Below are 23,221 nucleotides of genomic sequence, written 5' to 3' on the forward strand. Positions count from 1 at the left end.
TTAGAGGATGTGGTGTGCCTTGGATCATGTGCCGTTCCCTTTCTTCTCCAAACTTTTTTCTTCCCATCATTCTGGTACAGGTTGATCTTTGTCTCATCTGTCCATAGAATACTTTTCCAGAACTGAGCTGGCTTCATGAGGTGTTTTTCAGCAAATTTAACTCTGGCCTGTCTATTTTTGGAATTGATGAATGGTTTGCATCTAGATGTGAACCCTTTGTATTTACTTTCATGGAGTCTTCTCTTTACTGTTGACTTAGAGACAGATACACCTACTTCACTGAGAGTGTTCTGGACTTCAGTTGATGTTGTGAACGGGTTCTTCTTCACCAAAGAAAGTATGCGGCGATCATCCACCACTGTTGTCATCCCTGGACGCCCAGGCCTTTTTGAGTTCCCAAGCTCACCAGTCAATTCCTTTTTTTCTCAGAATGTACCCGACTGTTGATTTTGCTACTCCAAGCATGTCTGCTATCTCTCTCATGGATTTTTTCTTTTTTTTCAGCCTCAGGATGTTCTGCTTCACCTCAATTGAGAGTTCCTTAGACCACATGTTGTCTGGTCACAGCAACAGCTTCCAAATGCAAAACCACACACCTGTGATCAACCCCAGACCTTTTAACTACTTCATTGATTACAGGTTAACGAGGGAGACGCCTTCAGAGTTAATTGCAGCCCTTAGAGTCCCTTGTCCAATTACTTTTGGTCCCTTTAAAAAGAGGAGGCTATGCATTACAGAGCTATGATTCCTAAACCCTTTCTCCGATTTGGATGTGAAAACTCTCATATTGCAGCTGGGAGTGTGCAGTTTCAGCCCATATTATATATATATAATTGTATTTCTGAACATGTTTTTGTAAACAGCTAAAATAACAAAACTTGTGTCACTGTCCAAATATTTCTGGACCTAACTGTCTAACCCAGATAATGTCTTCTCTCTTTTTTTGACTCTCAATCCGCCATCCTGAAGCTTGTGAATATCCAGATGAAGGAGTATCCACTCCGAAATTCCTTGAATAAAATCACTTGAACAGCAACCGTCTTCATCTTTATGTGAACAGAAGCGCGGGTTAACCCTTTCATATCCACTGTTATCTTGATATTATCAAGCCATTGAATTTCTGGTGTTCTCCTTAGCCTTGTTATATTTTTTCCACCATGATGTCCTTCTCCATTGACTGCTTTATTCACATGACATGTCCAAAGTAGACAAGTAGTAATATGGTGATCCTTGCTTCGAGTGACATGTCAGGCTTGATTTGTTCCAAAATTGATTTGTTTGTTCTTCCTGCCATCTATGGTAATGATAACATCCTTCTCCACATTTTAAAGGTCTTGTTTATTATTCTGCCTTATTTCTCTATCGTCCAGGTTTTGCATCTATCCGCTACCATAGAAAAGACCAAACTATGTACGAGCCGTGCCTTCGTCACCACTGACATGTTTCCCGATTTGAGGACAATGTCCAATGACTTAAGGCTGCTTTACACACGTCGATATCTCGTGCGATCGCATTTGCGTTCGCACCCACCCCTATCGTTTGTGCGTTACGGGCAAATTGTTGCCCGTGTCGCACAAAGTCAGTAACCCCTGTCACACGTACTTACCTTCCAAATGACCTCGCTGTGGGCGGCGAACATCCACTTCCTGAGGGGCGGAGATGAGCGGGACGTAACATCCCGCCCACCTCCTTCCTTCCGCATTGCCGGCGGCCGCAGGTAAGCTGCAGTTCATCGTTCCCGGGGTGTCACACGGAGCGACGTGTGCTGCCTCGGGAACGATGAACAACCGGAGCACAGAAGGATGCTCGATCTTTTGAAAATGAGCGACGTGTCAACGAGCAACGATAAGGTGAGTATTTTTGCTCGTGCACAGTCGCTCATTTGTGTTACACGCTACGATATGTCAAACGAGGCCGGATGTGCATCACTAACGACGTGACCCCAATGACATATCGTTTGATATATCGTAGTGTGTAAAGCCCTCTTTAATTGTTTATTTGCCCATAGTTATTCCCCTATTGACTTCTGGTGTCATCTTTGCATCTTGAGTGATCATTGATCTGAGTAGGTTGAACTTCCAGTTCTTCGCCGCCCATCTCATCTCAAAAGGGTCCCGCTTGTACCTGGCAGTAGTCAATATTTTTGTGGTTTTTATATTGAGTAGGAGTCCCATGTTCGAGCCTTACAGCTTCACACTCCATAATAAACTAAAGGCCGCTTTACACGCAACGACATCGCTAAAGAGATGTCGTTGGGGTCACGGAATTCATGACGCACGTCCGTTCTCGTTAACAATGTCGTTGCGTGCGACACGTACGAGCGACCGCTAACGATTAAAAATACTCACCTTATCGTTGATCGTTGACACGCTGTCCATTTCCCAAATATCGTTGCTGTTGCAGGACGCAGGTTGTTCGTCGTTCCTGCGGCAGCACACATCGCTATGTGTGACACCGCAGGAACGAGGAACCTCACCTTACCTACGGCCACTGGCAATGAGGAAGGAAGGAGGTGGGCAGGATGTTCGTCCCACGCATCTCCGCCCCCTCCGTTTCTATTGGGCAGCCGCTTAATGACAATGCTGTGACGCCTAACGAACCGCCCCCCTTAGAAAGGAGGGGGTTCGCCGGTCACAGCGACGTCGCTAGGCAGGTAAGTAGTGTGACAGGTCCGAGCGATGTTGTGCGCCATGGGCAGCGATTTGCCCGTGACGCACAATCGACGGGGCGGTGTGTAAAGTGGCCTTAAGTCCTTCATTTATGCTTGTTGCTGTCACGCTGCATTACTGGTAGTTCATGCAGTGTAACACAAGATGGCAGCAGAGTGGAGAATGAGCAGAGTAATCCTGCACTGAAGCAGACCAGTAATGGAACAGCGAAGTAACCACTAGGTGGCAGAATAGTCAGAAAGCCAAGTCGATGCCAGAGATAAACAAGGTAGAAAGGGGAAATACAAAACACAAGTCAGACGAAAACAAAGGTCAGTGGCCGGTCAGAAACAGAGATGTCAGAGGGGAGACAGTGAATCAGGTCAGGGACTAGCGCAAGTCAAATATCGGGAAATCCAAACAAACAGGGAGATAAGGAGCAGGGATGACTGGGGAAGGTAAACAGACACATAGGTTCAGGTAACTGCAGCAGGACAGATCATGAACTCACCAGAGCCAGCTACAAACGCTGAAAGCAAGCAATATAACTGGCACAGCACACAGGTTGCAGCACAGAGATATAGCAGACTGGAAGCAGGAACAAGGCAGGGAAAGTTAACCCCTGACATGATCAGATCAGGAAAGGAGAAACAAGGAAATCCCAGTCCGGATCATGACAGTTGCTATCAGTGTTGTGTAGTCTGCGTATGTAAGATTGAGGATGGTTCGTCCAGCAATTTTGACTCCGTATCCTTTTTCGACAAGAAGAGAAATGATTACAGGATGCCGCCTTGTCTGACTCCTCACTCTACCTGGAACCATGCTGTGTCACTGTTTTCCATTTGAACTGTTGCTTCTTGGACAATGTAATTGTTTCTGATGAGGCTGATCAGATGGTTCGGACTCATATACTTCATGGTATTCTAAAGTTTCTGGTGATCACCACAGTCAAAAGCTTTGCTGTAATCGATAAAGCAAAAATTAATCTTTTCGCTATATCCTTTGTTCTTTTCCATTATCCATCTAATGTTATCAATTACATTTCTTTTTCCTCTGACTTCTCTGAATCTTGCTTGTTCCTCTGGCAGCTCTTTGTCACAGTAAGGCTGTAGCCTTTGTTGTAGGATCTTCAGTAGTATTTTGCTGACCTGAAGTATGAGCTCAATGGTCCGATAGTTTTCACAGTCGGTAGCATCTCCCTTCTTTGGAATAGAAATAATCACCAATCTCGTCCAGTCCTTTGGCCATTTACCAGTTGTCCACATCTGTTGACACAGATACCTTGAATAAAACAGGAAAAAAAATCATACAGAAGTCTCGATAAAAGTCGTGCCTGACTCATATGGACACTAAACTGATCTCCAATGTGTCTAAGGAGAGGATACAGCCCATAATGTGGAGTCAACAGTCCACAGCACATAATACCAGCCCTGTCCCCAAGTGTGTAACATCAGCTCACCAGTGCCATATGCAAGTAACATCACCCCCTTTCCCATACTGCCTCCACAATATGCAGCAGCAAATATGTAATATCACCCCATAACCAGCACACCTCCATACACTGCGGAGCTGATCATGTGACCCCTGACTCCTCCCCTCCATGTGACATCATCACAGGTCCTGGAAGCACAGAGCAGCCATATATCTAGTGTGCGGCTCTGCAGGAGGAGGTGTGTGGAGATTCCCCATTACTGGGCTCAGGCTCCATACACATTAGATGCTGGGGGAGAACAGTCGCTCGCTCGGTGGTTTCTCCCGTATACAGGGACGCTCGGCTGTCGGCTCCTGTGTTCTCTATTCGCCGCTGTTTATCTGCTGGAGATAAAAGATCCAACTGTGGAGAATCCGACAGACCGGACCCTTCTCCCGACATCCTCTGCTGTGGAGAGTGCACAGGGGGCGCAGCAGGCGGATTATAGAAGTGCGGTTGTGTTGTTCTCGGGCTGATGCTCCTGTGTTTCCTTCAGTCTCTGATGACATCACTGCAGCTACGTCATTGGTCACAGCAGTGATGTCACTATGTATGACACGTGATCGCTGTGGTCCTCGAATGGCTGTAAGTCATGTGACGGTGACATCACTGTGACCTCAATCTCCGAGGATCCGTCCTGACCGGATATTAACCTTATATTTCCCTCCACACACAATCTACACGTTCTGTCTCCTCATATATTTCCCCTTATTATCTCTAGTAATTGTATTATTACAGCGGATTCTTTATGATGTTACATCGTCATCTTCCCCCCATTCAGGTCCCTACAATATTGGATCCTCTCAGTGGAGATCTTCTATAGAAGAGAATTCTCCTGATTGCCCCGTGAAGGATGGATATGGACAGGGACAAGATGGCGGAGAGGATATTACACCTCACCCTAGAGATCCTCTTCCGGCTTACTGGAGAGGTGAGAGATTCTGGTGACGTCACATTACATCATTTTGCACCAAGACAATTATGCACCATATAAGTATGATGCATTGAATTAGGCCAGAAATATTATTATGATGCACTTGATCATCTATCATCACTTCTCTGCCATCATCTAATCATCATGTCTATCTTCCAACAAGTATGTTAAACCATCCACCCTACTTTCCCATGTACTGAACTGATCTTCCCTTTTCTCTGCTACTACTGCTAATACCTGGTATGTTAAATCATCCACCCTACTTTCCCAATATATCTGACCTGTTCTCTCTTTGCTTCAATATCTCTCTGGCATGCTCCAGCATCTCACTGTGACCCCCCCCCTCCTGTTCCTCACCTTCTTTTTATGACCTTTGTTTACTTTGCCTATGTGATGCTGTATCTGGTTTCTTTGATTGAGTGATCAAGAGGTTCTTGTTGCACCCCACCCCTTCACAGCTGATTGCACTTGTATATGTATATATTGGGGCAAGTAAAAGTCTGCACAAAGACTTTTCATCTGCACCATATAAGCATACCTCCCAACCGTCCCGGATACAGCGGGACTATCACGCTTTGCATTGTTTGTCCCGTTGCCACGGGCGGGACGGCCGTCTCCTGGGCTCCGCCCACCCACTCTCTCCCCGCCTCCCTGCTTTTCCCTCCTACCATCCTAACACGTGACGTGCATAAAAGAGAGGAGCGCGCTGCCCGAAACTGCTCTGTGCTGCTGCTAAGGTATGTAAACATAATCTCCCCAGCGCTGATTCCCCCCCCCCGGCCGGAGCCTCTCTGTGCGGTCGGCCGGCCGCCTGTCTGTGCGGTCGGCCGGCCGCCTGTCTGTGCGGGCGCCCCCCGCCGCCTGTCTGTGCGGGCGCCCCCCGCCGCCTGTCTGTGCGGGCGCCCCCCGCCGCCTGTCTGTGCGAGCGCCCCCGGTGCCTGTCTGTGCGGGTGGCCGGCCGCCTGTCTGTGAAGGCGGGCTGCCGGCTGCCTGTCTGTGAAGACGACCGGCCGCCTCACTGTGCGGGCGACCGGCCGCCTCACTGTGGCTGCCTGCGTGTCCCTGCTGGAGGCCCGCCGGCTGCCTGCGTGTCCCTGCTGGAGGCCCACCGGCTGCCTGCGTGTCCCTGCTGGAGGCCCGCCGGCTGCCTGCGTGTCCATGCTGGAGGCCCGCCGGCTGCCTGCGTGTCCATGCTGGAGGCCCGCCGGCTGCCTGCGTGTCCATGCTGGAGGCCCGCCGGCTGCCTGCGTGTCCATGCTGAAGGCCCGCCGGCTGCCTGCGTGTCCATGCTGGAGGCCCGCCGGCTGCCTGCGTGTCCATGCTGGAGGCCCGCCGGCTGCCTGCGTGTCCATGCTGGAGGCCCGCCGGCTGCCTGCGTGTCCATGGGGCGTTAGGGGGCGTGGCCTAAAAATTTGCCGCCGCGCGCGTAGCTTTGTCCCTCTTTTCCTTCTTTAAAAGTTGGGAGGTATGTATAAGTATGATGCATTGAATTAGGCCAGAATTGGTCCGGAAGTGACCGGAAGGTAACTGGATACATAGTCACTGTAAACAATGTTTGTGTTTATCTTAACTTTCACCCCTATAATACTTCACTTTCTACTGCCCCCTCTGATCGCTAAATCCAATAATGAACTTTTCATCTCTCCCTCTATCCTCGCCACCCATCTCACCTTCCCCTCAGATATTTTCCTCCACATTTCACCCAGTGTCTCCAGACACACACGACCATCTCATGGCCTCTCCTGTCCCCACCTACTAACACTCTCACTGCTTCTCCTCACTGCTGGGGATATTGCTCCAAATCCTGGTCCTCCTCACCACATCCCTATTGTCACTTCAAACTCTCATCCACAACATATCACAAATTTTCACAACCTCTCTAAACTCATACCCATCCACCCAGCCCCCGCTCTCCCAGTCCCACTGACAGGAGCTCTATGGAACGCTCGCTCTGTCTGCAACAAACTTTCCTACATTCATGATGTTTTCATCACTAATAAACTTTCCTTCCTCGCCATCACAGAAACCTGGCTTACCCCCTCTGACACAGCCTCTCCTGTTGCACTTTCTTATGGCGGTCTCCAACTCTCCCACACCCCCCGCCCCAGTAACAAGCATGGTGGAGGAGTTGGTTTGCTCCTGTCCGACCAATGCTTCTTTACACCAATTCCACTACCACCCTCTGTTACTCTCCCATCTTTTGAGGTGCACTCCGTACACATCTACGCCCCCTCCAACCTTTAACTGGCTGTTATTTACCGCCCTCCAGGGCCAGCCACTGCCATTTTTGATCATTTCACCACCTGGCTACTACACTTCCTTTCCACCGATATCCCCACCATCATCTTGGGTGATTTCAACATCCCCATTGACACTTCCCACTCATCTGTCTCCAACCTTCTAACACTCACTTCCTCCTTCGGCCTCACCCAATGGTCTCCTGCAGCTACTCACAAAGATGTCCACACGCTGGACCTCACCTTCATTCGCCCCTGTTACCTATCTAACCTCTCTAACTCACCTCTCCCCCTGTCTGACCACAACCTACTCACATTCTCTTCCCTCTCTTCTCCAAGTATGCAACCCCCCCTCCACAAACTTCCACACCCTCGCAGAAATATCAAACACATTGATTTACACGCCCTTTCTCAGTCCCTTCTCCCTCTCACAGACATTGCATTTTTACACGATGCAGATGCTGCTGCAACTTTATACAACACTACAATCTCTGCAGCTCTCGAATCTGCTGCCACCCTCACACACACCAAAACCAGCACAATCAACAGGCAACCCTGGCACACGAGTCAGACTGAACTGAGACGGGCTTCCAGAATTGCTGAGCGCAGGTGGAAAAAGTCTCATTCCACTGAGCACTTCGTTGCATATAGAGTCCCTCACCACCTTCAAGTCCACACTCACTACTGCAAAACAAACCTACTTCTCATCTCTCATATCCTCTCTCTCTCACAACCCTAAACAGCTATTTAACACTTTCAATTCTCTCCTCCATCCTCCAGCACCACCTCCCTCTCCTCTCATGTCAGCTGAAGACTTTGCCTCTTTCTTCAAGCAGAAGATTGACAACATCAGAGCAAGCTTTGGCCCACAATCACCACAACCCCTCATCATAGCTACTCAGCCCTCTTCCTCCAAATCCAGCTTCTCCACCATGACAGAAAACAATCTTTTCACTCTACTCTCAAGATCACATCTAACCACCTGTGCACTTGACCCGCTCCCATCGCACCTCATCCCCAACATCACCGCAGTCCTCATCCCAGCCCTAACCCATCTCTTCAACCTATCACTAACAAGTGGTGTATGCCCCTCTTGCTTTAAACATGCCTCCATTACACCCATCCTCAAAAAGCCCTCCCTTGACCCATCCTCTGTGTCAAACTATCGCCCCATATCCCTTCTCCTCTATGCCTCAAAACTACTGGAACAGCATGTCCATCTTGAATTGTCCTCATAACTCTCCTCCTGCTCCCTCTTTGACCAGCTACAATCTGGCTGCTGACCACATCACTCTACTGAAACTGCCCTAACCAAAGTCACCAATGATCTACTAACCGCCAAAGCCAAGCGACACTACTCTATCCTCCTCCTCCTGGACCTGTCCTCTGCCTTCGACACAGTAGACCATTCCCTCCTACTACAGATTCTCTTTTCTCTGGCCATCACAGACTTGGCCCTATCTTGGATCTCCTCATACCTAACCGACCGAACTTTCAGCGTCTCCCATTCTCACACCACTTCCTCATCTCGCCCCCTATCTGTCGGTGTCCCCCAAGGCTGAGTTCTTGGACCCCTGTTGTTCTCCATCTACACCTTCAGTCTGGAACAGCTCATAGAGTCCCACGGCTTCCAATATGATCTCTATGCCGATGACACACAGATCTACCTCTCTTGACCTGACATTACCTCTCTACTAACCGAAATTCCACAATGTCTGTCTGCTATTTCATCCTTCTTCTCTGCACGATTCCTAAAGCTTAACATGGACAAAACAGAGTTCATTGTCTTTCCTCCTCCTCACTCATCTCCTCCAACAAGCCTTTCCATCAAACTTGATGGTTGCTCACTCTCCCCAGTCTCACATGCTCGTTGCCTTGGAGTAACCCTGGACTCTGCTTTATCCTTCAAGCCACACATCCAAGCCCTTTTCATTTCATGCAGACTACAACTCAAAAATATCTCCCGGATCCGTGATTTCCTTAACCAGTAATCAGCAAAAACATTAGTGCATACCCTCATCATCTCCCGCCTCGACTACTGCAACCTCCTGCTCTCTGGCCTCCCTTCCAACACTCTTGCAATCTATCCTAAACTCTGCGGCCCGCTTAATCCACCTCTCCCCTCGCTATTCCCCAGTCTCGCCACTCTGCCAATCCCTTCACTGGCTTCCTATCGCCCAACGACTTCAGTTCAAAACATTAACCATAATATACAAAGCCATCCACAACCTGTCTCCTCCTTACATCTGTGACCTAGTCTCCTGGTATCTACCTGCACGCAACCTCAGATCCTCACAAGATCTCCTTCTCTACTCCTCTCTTATCTCCCCTTCCCACAATCGCGTACAAGATTTCCCCCGTGCCTCCCCCATACTCTGGAACGCTCTACCTCAGCATATCAGACTCTCCCCTACCGTGGAAAGCTTCAAGAAGAACCTCAAGACCCATCTCTTCCAACAAGCCTACAACCTACAATAAGGGCGGCTTTGCACATTGCGACATCGCACGTGCGATGTCGATGGGGTCAAATCGAAAGTGACGCACATCCGGCGTCACAGTCGATATCGCAACGTGTAAAACCTTTTTGATACGATGAACGAGCGCAAAAGCGTCGTTATCGTATCATCGCTGCAGCCTCCGACATTTCCATAATGCTGGTGCAGCGACAGGTGCGATGTTGTTCCTCGCTCCTGCGGCAGCGCGCACATCGCTGTGTATGAAGCCGCAGGAGCGAGGATCATCACCTTACCTGCCGCCGGCTGCAATGAGAAGGACGGAGGTGGGCGGGATGTTTACATCCTGCTCATCTCCGCCCCTCCACTTCAATTGGCCGCCTGCCGTGTGACGTCGCTGTGACGCCGCACGACCCGCCCCCTTAGGAAGGAGGCGGGTCGCCGGCCAGAGGGACGTCGCACGGCAGGTATGTGCGTGTGAAACTGCCGTAGCGATAATAATCGCTACGGCAGCTTTCACTATATATTGCACGTGCGACGGGGGCAGGACTATCGCTGCAGGATCGGTAACACATTGTTACCGATGTCGCAGTGTGCAAAGCCCGCCTAACCCTCAGTCCAGTAAACCACTGCGCAACCAGCTCTGTCCTCACCTATTTTACCCTCACCCATCCCCTGTAGACTGTGAGCCCTCGCGGGCAGGGTCCTCTCTCCTCCTATACCAGTCTGTTTTGTACTGTTAATGATTGTTGTACGTATACCCTCTTTCACTTGTAAAGCGCCATGGAATAAATGGCGCTATCATAATAAATAATAATAATAATCATTCTTATCTATGGGAATAACAGATGGACAGAACTGGAGAGGTGAGGACTCTGGAAATGTCTGTAGTGAGATTTCTTATTGTGTCTCTCCATAACCAGGATTACATAGTAGTGAAGAAGACCTCTAGTGAGCGCTGTCACGCCCCTGTGTCTGAGGGATGGGAAAGACCCCTGAGCCCAATCACGGGGCCTCCACTTCATCCCCCGATACATGAGGACATCAATGACCAGAAGATCCTAGAACTCACTTACAGGATGATTGAGCTGCTGACTGGAGAGGTGACACTGCTGGTAATGCTGGGACATTATACAGTAACGCTATGAAGGGATCGGGGGTGACAGTATCATTGTATATGTCAGGTTCCTATAAGGTGTCAGGACGTCACCATCTATTTCTCCATGGAGGAGTGGGAGTATTTAGAAGGACACAAAGATCTGTACAAGGACATCATGAAGGAGGATCCCCAGCCCCTCACATCACCAGGTAATAGACAGGACTAAATACACACGGCCTATAATTATCTGTATGTAAGGAATTAATTCAGTCCCTGTATGTGTCTCCTCCAGTTCTATCCAGTAAGAGGACAACACCAGAGAGATGTCCCCGTCCTCTTCTCCCACAGGACTGTGAACAAGAAGATCCCAATGTTCCTCAGGATCATCCGGTAGATGGAGAGAAGGTGCCATGAAATCTCGCTATGATGTGTAGACGGCTGTGAAGGTCTTGTGCTCAGTCTAGTTTTATCCACCAGTATTATATGTTTTATACTTGTGTAATGAGAACGGTGGAGATGGCAGGATTAGAGCTGATCATAGATGAGACTTCTCCATCTGTCTGTGATTTTTATAATATTTGTTTCAGGGTGAAGATCTGACCCATATTAATACTACAGAGACATATGTGAGGGGTGATGAGCAGAGTAAAGAGGAGATTCCTACAGATAACCGCCCAGGTGAGTAGTGACCACTAAATGCAGAGAAGTCACAGATTCGTCTCCTTCAGCAGCTGCTACAATGTTGGATTAAAAAGAATGAACAAAATACAGTATATTATTAATATAAGGTAGAAGAGGTTCCCACGGTCCTCCACTTGCAACCGCAAATCACCGGAGTGACGTCACTGCTGATCACGTGGCTCACTCAGTCTCTGCCTGAAACTCACAGCGAGCAGTAATTTTACATGGCCACTTGGTGTGACTACAGGCTGCAGCCCCCAGCTGTTTGCTTATCTTGGCTATGTTTTAAAAGAAGAGGAACCACCTGCTCCTTTTTTTTTAAATTTTTAAATAAATAATTTAAAAAAATGTGTGGTCCTCCCCCCAATTTTGATACCCAACCATAAGATAGCCTAAAAGCTGGAGGCTGGTAGTCTCAGGGTGAGGAGACCCATGCTTATTGGCCCCTCAGCCTAAAAATAGCAGACTGCAGCTCCCCAGGATTGTCTCATTCATTAGATGTGAGAATCCCGGAACTTTACCCAACTCATCCCAAGTGCCCTGGTGCAGTGGCAACTGGGGTAATCATTGGTTAATAACAGCCCACAGCTTCCACTCAGCCTTAGATTAGTAATGGGAGGTGTCTATGAGATCTCCCATTACTAATCTGTAAGTGAAAAGAAATAAACACAAACACCAAAAAAATCCTTTGTTTGAAATACAATACAAAATAACACCCTCTTTCACCCCTTTATTAACCCCCAAAATACCCAGGTCCAGTATAATTCAGTGGGACTTGTCAAAGCGCCGGTTGCCGGTGCGAAACAGCTGTCGTCCTTGTGTGGTCAGTCCCTCTTCCCTCCGTCCTGTTTTTATGCCTGCTCCATGTAACAAATAAACATAAGTTTTCTACTGCTTATATACGGTGAGTGCCCTCTGTTCTTATTTTTACAGGAAAAAAAATTAGTTTTCTGAATAAAGACTCCCCACACTCCCTCATTCACCAATTTTTCATTTAAACAGAAATCCTTGAAGTTCCAACGTAATTCAATGGTGTAATAACCCACGGCGCCCATTGATTCCTATGGAGCTTCATTGTCAAAACAAGGCTTTGTAGGTCACTCCCGCTCAGCGGCAGGTACAGAATTTCTCATGAGTATGAAAAATTCAGGATCTGCCACAGATAGTCACTGACTTATGGAGCCTTTTTCTAATACTAGTGATTGACAGGCTTTATTTATGATTCTCCACTGAGGTTTTTACTACAAAATAATGGTGACCGACACTCTGAGACATGAACCTAGGAAGATGCTGAATTCACACTGAATTGGAAAACTGCTAGAGCCGATCCTGGTGGCTGGATATCATTATCTAGTGGTCTTTGCTTTGTGGTCTTTAATTAGAATGTGATCTGTTTTGTCACAAATACCTTAGTGATATTCAAATTTTGCAACAGAACTTGCAATTTCAATGGACATTTTGTATTGTTAAAAAATGTGTTTTTCCAAGATTATATTATTGAAAAAGTAATAAGTGTTATTTTTTGCAGATGACTATATTAGGAGATCAAAGAGACTTCTGACACCAGACTTTCAATCATATAATCTTGATGTACTACAAGACACATATGAAGAACATTGTGTTATCCCACCTGTACCCTCGGTGCTTCACAACAAAGTTCTATCATCTGTTCCTTTAAAACAGGTTCTATCTTCTGAATCATCACAAACAATTAAGGAAAATAAAAGTAGTAGAAGGGATGTTAGAACTACCAAAGGAAAGAAGACGTTTTCATGTTCAGAGTGTGGGAAATATTTTAATGATCACTCAAACCTTATTGTACATAAGAGAATTCACATAGGGGAGAAGCCATATCCATGTCCAGAATGTGGAAAATGTTTTACAAAGAAATCAACTCTTGTTATACATCATAGAATTCACACAGGGGAGAAACAATTTTCATGTTCAGAGTGTGGGAAATGTTTTGCAGATAAATCAACTATCATTAAACATCAGAGAACTCACACAGGGGAGAAGCCATTTCCATGTTTAGAGTGTGGGAAAGACTTTAATCATAAATCAAATTTTGTTAAGGATCTGAGAATTCACACAGGGGAGAAGCCATTTTCATGTTCAGAGTGTGGGAAACATTTTAATCACAAATCAAATGTTCTTATACATCTGAGAACTCACACAGGGGAGAAGCCATTTTCATGTTCAGAGTGTGGGAAATGTTTTGCAGATAAATCAACTCTTGTTAGACATCAGAGAACTTGTTAAAGCCGGGCTCTTGTTTCCTCTCAGGTAGCTGGGACGGATCGGCCGATTCTGAGAGTAATGCTTAACACACCAAGACAGGACACGTCCGTAGTGTATCAAATACTCTGATTTAATAGTGAATAAAGGAAGGTTCTTATACCTTTCAAGTTGATTACGCAATATGAGACATGTGATATGATTACACAACTTTAGATAGATACCAAATATAGTCATTTTCAGGCTCCAAAGAAGATATTACCACATAAGGAAGTATAATGTCTCAAGGCCAAAAGAGATATAGTTTATCATAACAAAAAGCTTTTAAGGGATGTGATCAATCAAACCTTGTAATACAAACAGCGTATTCCAAGAGGAGTACATACTTAAAAAGAATAACAATTCTAAGGGACTTAGTGATTACCATAGCAAATAGCAGATGTGGAATAGAACATCAATTACTCATTCCTGGTTGCATAACCGGTCAAAAACTCATATGTGCACGAATATAACGAGCTTGTGAACTGACTGAAGACCAAGACAAAATGGCTTCTCTAACAATTCCCCTCTTTTGATTAATTATGTTCTATCTCATCTGTCCCTTCCTATAGGGTAGACCGCAGAGACTTGTCCTACTTCACAATACACTAGGCTTTCCCTACGCGCATCATGGGGTCCTGCCATTCAAACGTGCTCTGTGGGATCGGCCTACATTTCCCTATACCCATCCTATCTACTGATCCTAGAGGGGAATATACTTATGGCTATATGTATATATTCTACCAGTTTATTCACTATATAAATGTGATATATATGTTTTGTGTAGTCCTTATAGTGTGTTTATATATCACACACTTTATGGTGTTTTACACAGTATTAAAGTTCTTTTTCTGCTGATGTTCTTGTATCTCGTGGTCAATCGATTCTATAGGACTTCCACAGTAGGCACAGTCGGTTAAGTCCACCAGGGTATCTTTGTCGCATCATACATCTGCATCGCTTTGTGGTTGTTATGGTCATCATTACTTTAATTTGGAGGGATTCATTATCAATAGCTTTTCCCTTTTTGGGTTCGTATTTTCCTGAAAAACAGTTACAATTAGCTCCTAGAATTTTCTTTACAAGCATTACAAACAATTTTACCAATACTGCAATTACTAATATTATAAACGCTCTTTGAATAACATAGTGTATTATCCCTGTGATCCATCCACCCACCTTTTTGAATAAATTCAGTATGTTTAACCAGGAAAGCCATTCAGGGAAGGGTAGTTCACTCAATGCATTGGCTTCCTTAAATCCCTTTTTAAGTCTTATATCATGTGTAACCTGCATCAGTCCTTCAGGGTTTATGAAGTGACAACATGAAGGTCCCACCACCTGACAGAAACCTCCACTAGAAGCAGTGAGATAATCAAGTACCATAGAATGTTGATTGGTAATGATGATGAGCTGTTTTGTGTAGGCTGATTCTATATTTATGGCATCAAATAATAGATCAGTGACATTATCAAAAATATCTCCTAGTTCTTGAATCATTTGGGCATTTCTCATTGGTCCCAACATTATTCCTAATGGACCTGTCAGTACTATTCCTGCCTGCATGTACCATGGTGTACTAAACAAATGCTTCTGTGTCTGTTTACTAGATTTTGCATCAGTATCACGTTTTGCAAGCATGTGTTGAGGAATATTTTTATATGGGAAATCATCCTCACAGGTTCCCTCCGCTCCCTTTGGGATCCATCTATAAGCTTTCTCCCCACAAAAGATGTAAATACCTTTTGGAAGTTCAAACTGATATTCACTTAGTAACGCCATTACTACTGATACAAATCGCAAAGTCTCATCATACAAACACCAAGAATCTTCTAAGTCAGTGGTAACTATTCTATAAAATTGAAAGGGCACACAGTATGGTTCTTTATCAATAGCTATTGACATTTCTGCTGCTCCATCACCCAATTGCCCTTCTTCAACTTCTTCGCTCATATATATTGCACTGCGATTTGCACAAGTATCAGTGTCACCATGTTCGAATCTATAGGCTCTGGTCCAGTTTGTTTCATGTATGTATCTTTGTAGGGATATACAAGGAGGTCTGGTACAATACGAATTCTATTTTGGGGCATAACTTCTTATCTCAAAACTATCTTTTAGCATTTGATTGGGTATGGGGGTTACAAAAACAAGGCATGATATTGATATATAGTCATGATACATTACAAATTTATTGTCCCACTGTTTAGGTGACTCATCCCACTGTTTTTTCCTAAAAGGGAAACAACATATAGAAAGAGAAGCAATACACAATACTTCCCTAATGTCATTTCTTTAATCTTTGTGAACCCTCTTGCAGTGGGATGCATGGACTTTTACTGAGGTTGGTGTACTAAGTTGGACTTGGTGCAGATCCAAGTTTCCCCCCACACGCCTCCAGACCGTCACCCAGTCCCCCAAACTTCAGAGAATGTGTGCCAGATTGGAAGGATCTGGAATGAAACTGAAACCAACTGTTTATTACATGGTATTACATGTTTAATCAATCATTTATATATCAAAAATTGCACGTCTGATTACTGTATCTTACTGAATCTGTGAACAAAAATTGCACTTTGTACCCTTTATTTTTATAAATATTTTATATATACAATTTCTATCATGTGCTTTTCTAGCAATAACATATCATTTTCTGCACTGGATTGCCTCTGGCCAAATCTGGAAAGAAATCTACAGAACACGCACAAACTTACATAACACCTGCTCATGGTATATCGCTATAATTTATCTGCGGTTTCTGAGATGGGAAGAGCCAATGCAGGGTATATTTCTATGAACTTTACAGTTTTCCTTCTTACACTATTTTGGGCATGTGTCTTACAAGTCTGGGTAAATCTGGACTAAATTCTGGTGTCACCCATACCTTGTCTCTTAAGACACACACTAATATCCGTTTTTCACAGAGAATTCCTTATTAATTCATTGGTTACCTGGACCATCAATAAGAAGAGAGCTTATGGCAGAGAAATATTACCGCCCTGTATCCACAGACCTCAGTCAGCTGGGCTTCCTGCGTCTCTATCTCCACTCCTCGTTGAATTTCTTGTACCTGTAGGGATTTAAGAACACAAGGAGTGGCAGATGTCACGGACGTGACAGGAGCCACCAAGGTAGTCTGTACAGGGAAAGATGGAAAACTCTCAACTCTAGGCCCGGTTATTGTTTCTTTGTTAACTACACCTGTGCAAGCATCTCTTTTAGCTCCATCACTGTCAGCTCAGGTCTAGACTTTTTCTTCATTGCACCTGGCTTATTTAATAACAGGAGAGCAACAACAGGAGAACATTCGGGCTCATACGTATTCTACAGTTTTTCATTTCAGTTGACACTCAGTAAAGATCTATCGCTTATATTTTTAACCATCTTACCCAGTTCTGCTTTTCCCATTCAGAGTGGGCCTCATCATCACTGCCTTCTGTACTAATATAGGTAAGAAGGGAGTGGTTTAAATTTTAATTATCTCGTGCTGTGTAAACCATAGCATTTCCAGTGCAGAAACGACCAATCATCTGTAAAAACAAAACTAAAAAATATGTCATCATATCATTCTTATAACATTATCTCCAACCAGTCAATAGTCTTCAGCATTTATACTTTATATGGTCAAAATGCTGAACTAAACAACTATATTTTCATATTCTAGTTAACAGATATGTTTCATAATGACTATTACAAGGGAAGCGCCACTACACTACTAGAGTATATAATAGATAACCTCCTTTCCCCCCCCTTTTGTATATTTATTCACTCAAAACTTTTTGCTGGACAAATATACAATATACAAACAATTGTCTCTAAACTTCATTTATCATCTGTGTCGAATAACAAAGTAGCTGGATTGAATATTATGATTAGAGCTACCTTGCACCATGCTAGTCAGTTCATTAATAAATATTTGTCAGATTTGTCAGTGCTTGACTTGAAGTAATAATTACTACACTGAGTATAGTGCCTGTATTTCTAAGGTGTATTACCAAATTAACATTAACATACTCTCTTTTGCACAGGCAACCACCACTGGAATATATATATATATATATATATATATATATATATATATATATATATATATATATCTCACTAGATGGTGTTTCTCCCTAACTTATAACAAAACAAATAAAATGAGAGATCTTCCAGTGCCGGTGCAGAGGGAATTATGAATCCACAGAGAATGTCACTCTTCAGCATCTCAAACCCCTCTTTTGCTTTTAGAGTTCTGCTGATAGGGTTTTGTTCCTGTTACATGCTGCCAGCACATGAAATAGTTGGCTGCATTTTCTCTGACGCTGAAGGAACGACATTCCCCAACTCACAACTCACCAATCGTTTCAATTCTGTATAACCTATAATTCCTTCTTTTAGATAATTTTCTACCTGTTTTGTGATGGCTTCCATTCTGCTTTCTGCTCAGGCGATATTTTAATTGTCTTATACATAAACATAAAGATACCTTCTACTTTCGATGATGGTTCTCATCCAGCTTGCTTTCATCTATTTGAATCAAAGGCATCATCACAACAAGCATAAATTCCGACAATGGTCCTGTAACAGTTATTCCATTTTTTTATAATGAACTGTTCCGGCATTTCTTGTTTCTTAATTACTGTACGGAACTTACTCTCATATCTATTATACTATCTATATTTTTGCTAGTGGGAAGGGTTACCTGTGCAGTGCCTGAGGGGCCATCTACAGGTTTGACCCTAATTATTTGCTTTCCTTGGGGGCTGCCTATTTCCTAGTCCCAGTCTGTTGTTTTTATGATTGCAACCTAGGTCTGTTCTATCAAGTACTCCCTTTCTCTGTACCTCCCCTTGTTGTCCTCTCCTCCTTATCCTGTGACAATCTCGTTTATAGTGCCCCCTTCTTCCACATCCAAAACACAATCCCTTTTCTTTACACTCATCAAAGTCTGCCATCTTATCCATTCTACGCTCAGTCTGTAATCCTTCCACTGATTTTTTTACCGCATTATCAAATGCTCTTGAGTGTATGTTCACCATTACAGGGGTTGGTTTCTGAGCTTTCTTTTGTCTCTTTTTCAACATCTGATCCTCTATAGCTCTTATCATGTGCAGTGATTGTTCAAGAGGTACATATGAATATTCTACACATGTTTTTACTACTTCTTTTCTAAGCTCCCCCCTTAACCCCTCCTTAAACATACCCTTAAAGAGCATTCTTTCTTTAGAGTGCTTTAAGTCATAACCATGATCTGTAAAAAGGGAAACACATCGAGTATGATATTTGTCTACATTTTCATCTTGCCCTTGAAACATTTCTGAACACAATATATCAATAAACTTCTCCTCTGATACCTTAGGTCTTTCCTCATCGTCATGGTCATTTATAAGAGGATGATGGCGTTCAGAAGTCCGGATCCATGCTGCCACCTGAGCCTGGTATCCGTGCTTCTGAATCCATTGGTAATTCTCTCGGCCGAACTGCTGCCACCGGCAAAAATCTAAACAACCTGTCTTAGGCATCCCCGCCTTTTTCAGTATCTTCGCGCTGTTTTTAACTGCTTTCTCTCCATTTTCCATTCTCACCAAGTCAATCATTTTGAATCTTTGATCAATACTGTTTGACTTAGTAGAATGTCTGGTAAGACTGGTTCCCATAGTGTTTTAGTTCAAGGGTAGCGACCCCTCACTGTATCACACTATCCACTGAACCGCCCAAAGGGTAGCGATCCCCTGGCTAGCAGTTCGAGCTGTTGACTTATGTCCGCTAGCTACTAATTCCCTTACGTTTGAATTCAGTATTCACCTGCTAGCAGTCAACGGTGAACCCCTATCTTTCAAGGTAATCAAACCAGCTTTTCATTTCCTTTCTGTTTGAATCCTAATATACCATTGTCTAAGCAAGTAAAGACACACAAACAAATGCAACGCAACTCCAATTGCAATAGCTATATATTCCTCATGTGCATCAGAATCATCTGATGCTGACACTTCTATTCCTGAGTCCGCCCATGGTACAGGGTGTGTGTTTCATTGTCTTCAATATTGATTCTGATCCCATGCCCTGATCTTATGCTGGGGACACAAGATCCTGCTCGTTTTCGTGGTCTTGGTCTGCCACAGGCAGCACAATATTCACGCCAATCAGGATTTTGTTCTCCACACACACAAGTCCATCCTTCTGGCCCTGATACTAGGGCTGACTCCCAGAGAGTGTAATCCAGTGGATCACCTCTCATTCCCAGTCCTCAACAACTTTCTATATATCTTCTATTGCAACTTTACCTTCATACAACACAATGTTACTAAGCAAAGATAATGTTCACAAATCATATGCAGCTCAAACCATACCTCTAAACATCAGAGATGTAAAACAACTGTTATTAATATATACTAGACTAGGTTTTCTATTTCTGCCCATCTAGAAACAAATGACATACTTCTAACTCAGTTAATACACGGCATTCCAATTCCAAGAGCTCTGCACAGCGAGGATGGGTCATAAGGTCACAACGCTGCAGTCTCTATTCTCCCCCTCACTTTGCCCTGTAAGTCTCTGACTATACAGGGGAAAGTGATAGAATATTATCACCTAAAAACAAAAAAAAACCCACTTCAATTATAATATATCAGATTGAAAAGGTAATAAGAAGTAGCCAAGTATTATATTATTAGTTAGTGGGTTAGTATTGTTAAATAGATAAAGAAAGAAGACAGAAGAAGAAAGGAAAAACTTTTAGCAGTATTACTTACAAAAAGTACAACTTTGTTTTCAGCATATAGGACAAGACAAACAAACAATAAACATAAAGGCCACCTGAGGATTTGCGAGTTTCCTGTTTATATCCCCCGGAGACTGACTCGTGCCTTCTACCCCCTCTTGAAGAGAAAATACTTTGAGATCAAAAAGATCAACTTACCTAGGTTTGATGTTAGTATTTTCTGTTCAAGCGAGGAAGATTGCTGTGTTCAGTCCTAGACGGATTGAAAGGGGAAAGTCTTGGTCCCAGTCATGGGGATCGCTGGGTGCCTCCAAACTGTTAAAGCCGGGCTCTTGTTTCCTCTCAGGTAGCTGGGACGGATCGGCTGATTCTGAGAGTAACGCTTAACACACCAAGACAGGACACGTCCATAGTGTATCAAATACTCTGATTTAATAGTGAATAAAGGAAGGTTCTTATACCTTTCAAGTTGATTACGCAATATGAGACATGTGATATGGTTACACAACTTTAGATAGATACCAAATATAGTCATTTTCAGGCTCCAAAGAAGATATTACCACATAAGGAAGTATAATGTCTCAAGGCCAAAAGAGATATAGTTTATCATAACAAAAAGCTTTTAAGGGATGTGATCAATCAAACCTTGTAATACAAACAGCGTATTCCAAGAGGAGTACATACTTAAAAAGAATAACAATTCTAAGGGACATAGTGATTACCATAGCAAATAGCAGATGTGGAATAGAACATCAATTACTCATTCCTGGTTGCATAACCGGTCAAAAACTCATATGTGCACGAATATAACGAACTTGTGAACTGACTGAAGACCAAGACAAAATGGCTTCTCTAACAAACTCACATGGGGGTGAAGCCATATTCATGTTCAGACAGTGGGAAAACTTTTCTGTGTAAACCATATTTGGTTAAACATAAAACAAGTCACATAGGTAATAAACCAGATCTATGTTGAGACTGTGTGAAATGCTTTTCTTTCAAAACAACTCTTATTAAACATTAAAGAGCTCACATACAGAACATGAAAAGCCTCTTTCATATCCAGAATGTAGAAAATATTTTATTTGAAAATTAAATTCTGTTTATCAGAAATTCAGACTTATTACTCATAAAGGGATGAAGACATCTTCTGAATGTTCTGAATTTATGGAGCTAGGCAACGGCATCATCACAAGCCCTAGAACTGATTGGAGCTATCGGACGATAACGCATGTGTCACGCTCACCGGCTCCCCTGCCATGCTTCCCGGCCCCCCTGCCATGCTCACCGTCTCCCCTGCCACGCTTCCCCGCTCTCAGGTCACGCTCCGTCACTCCCGTGCCATGTTTCCCGGTCCCCCGCTCCACAGCCTCCATGCCCCATCACCTGCGGTCTCCAGGCAGCCCGGTCCCCGCTCCCGGCGCCCATCGGCAACGCTGAGCCAGCCCGGCACTCCTGCCTCCTGTGCACCGCTCCCTGCTCTGGCTTCTGGCACCCGGGCCTCGCGCATGCGCATTAGGGCGCGCGCGCGGTCATTGACCCTCTCTTAAAGGGCCAGTGTCCTCCAACAGGATATTGAGGGATCAGGTACAGGGTATATAGGGGGATCCTTTCCAAGTGGGCGGGGCCTGTTCTACGTGTTTGCTAAGCTAGGAGTCAGGTCTCCTTGTGTCTTGTGCCATACTTACCTATCTCTCTTGTAGAGTCGCTCCTGTCTCGCCAACCGGTCCTGACGATTCCCGAACCCCGAACGGTGACTGTCTGCCATCCCGTCAGTCCCTACCATCTCCGATCCCTGGATCCGTGTGGTGACCCACCTTCTCGCTCCGTTGGTTCCGGATTCTGCCTGACGTCATCTCGGCCTCCGAACCTGAGCTCCGTCACCTGGACTACCTTCAGAGACTCCGTGGTCCCAGGGACTTCTTCACTCCACTCCTCTGAACGGACTGTCCTGCTACCCGTAGTGCTCCGGCAACCGGGCACCTTGCCCTCGGTGAGGTGTTCAGCCCAGTGGATCCACCTCCTGGGCCTGCCCGTCCACCTGGTCCTAACAGTAAGAACAGGCCATGGATCCCGCCGAAGCACTAGCGGCCCAGCTGGGCAACTTGCAGCAGGAACTCGGACGACAGCGCGAGACCCAGTCCCGCATGCTGGCCTTCATGTCCTCGGTGGATACCCGCCTGAACACGCTGCAAGCAACTGCCACGTCCCTGGCATCTCAGGCTTCTACAGCACAGTCCACGGCCACAGTTCCCGTGGCGGCTACCTCGGAAGCTTCTAAACTCCGCTTGGCCTCTCCACCCCGCTATGCCGGAGATCCTAAGACCTGCAGAGGATTCTTAAATCAGTGCTCCCTCCACTTTAAGCTGCTTCTGCACCTGTTTGCCTCCGACCAAGCCAAGGTGGCGTTTGTGATGTCCCATCTGGAGGGTGAGGCACTGGCCTGGATGAACCCCTTGTGGGAGAGGGAGGACCCTGTAACTGTTAACATCCAGGACTTCCTGCAGGCGTTTAGAACCACCTTTGACGAACCCGGGCGTGCCGCCGCATCCGCCTCATCACTCATCAGACAAGGCAGGGGACCATGACGGTGGGGCAGTATGCCATCCGCTTTCGCACCTTGGCCTCAGAATTGGGGTGGAACAATGAAGCCCTCACCGCCGCCTTCTGGGAAGGACTCTCCAGTCGTATTAAGGACGAGCTGGCAGGCCGCGATGT

General features: G+C 45.1%; 1 protein-coding gene across 1 annotated transcript in view; it reads left to right on the plus strand.

Moving 5' to 3' along the window:
* The first annotated feature begins 4,257 nt into the window (after positions 1–4,257).
* LOC142313017 (uncharacterized) overlaps positions 4,258–23,221 on the plus strand; it is a 77,051-nt gene continuing 58,087 nt past the window's right edge. Inside the window, exons 1-8 of the mRNA XM_075352004.1 lie at positions 4,258–4,704; positions 4,901–5,050; positions 10,667–10,846; positions 10,928–11,051; positions 11,135–11,247; positions 11,430–11,520; positions 13,052–13,777; positions 15,844–15,929. Coding sequence (XP_075208119.1) covers positions 4,973–5,050; positions 10,667–10,846; positions 10,928–11,051; positions 11,135–11,247; positions 11,430–11,520; positions 13,052–13,777; positions 15,844–15,929 — 1,398 coding nt within the window. The 5' untranslated portion in view covers positions 4,258–4,704; positions 4,901–4,972. The remainder of the gene's footprint in view (positions 4,705–4,900; positions 5,051–10,666; positions 10,847–10,927; positions 11,052–11,134; positions 11,248–11,429; positions 11,521–13,051; positions 13,778–15,843; positions 15,930–23,221) is intronic.

The sequence above is a fragment of the Anomaloglossus baeobatrachus genome, chromosome 5 (assembly GCF_048569485.1).
Source record: "Anomaloglossus baeobatrachus isolate aAnoBae1 chromosome 5, aAnoBae1.hap1, whole genome shotgun sequence".
NCBI lineage: Eukaryota > Metazoa > Chordata > Amphibia > Anura > Aromobatidae > Anomaloglossus > Anomaloglossus baeobatrachus.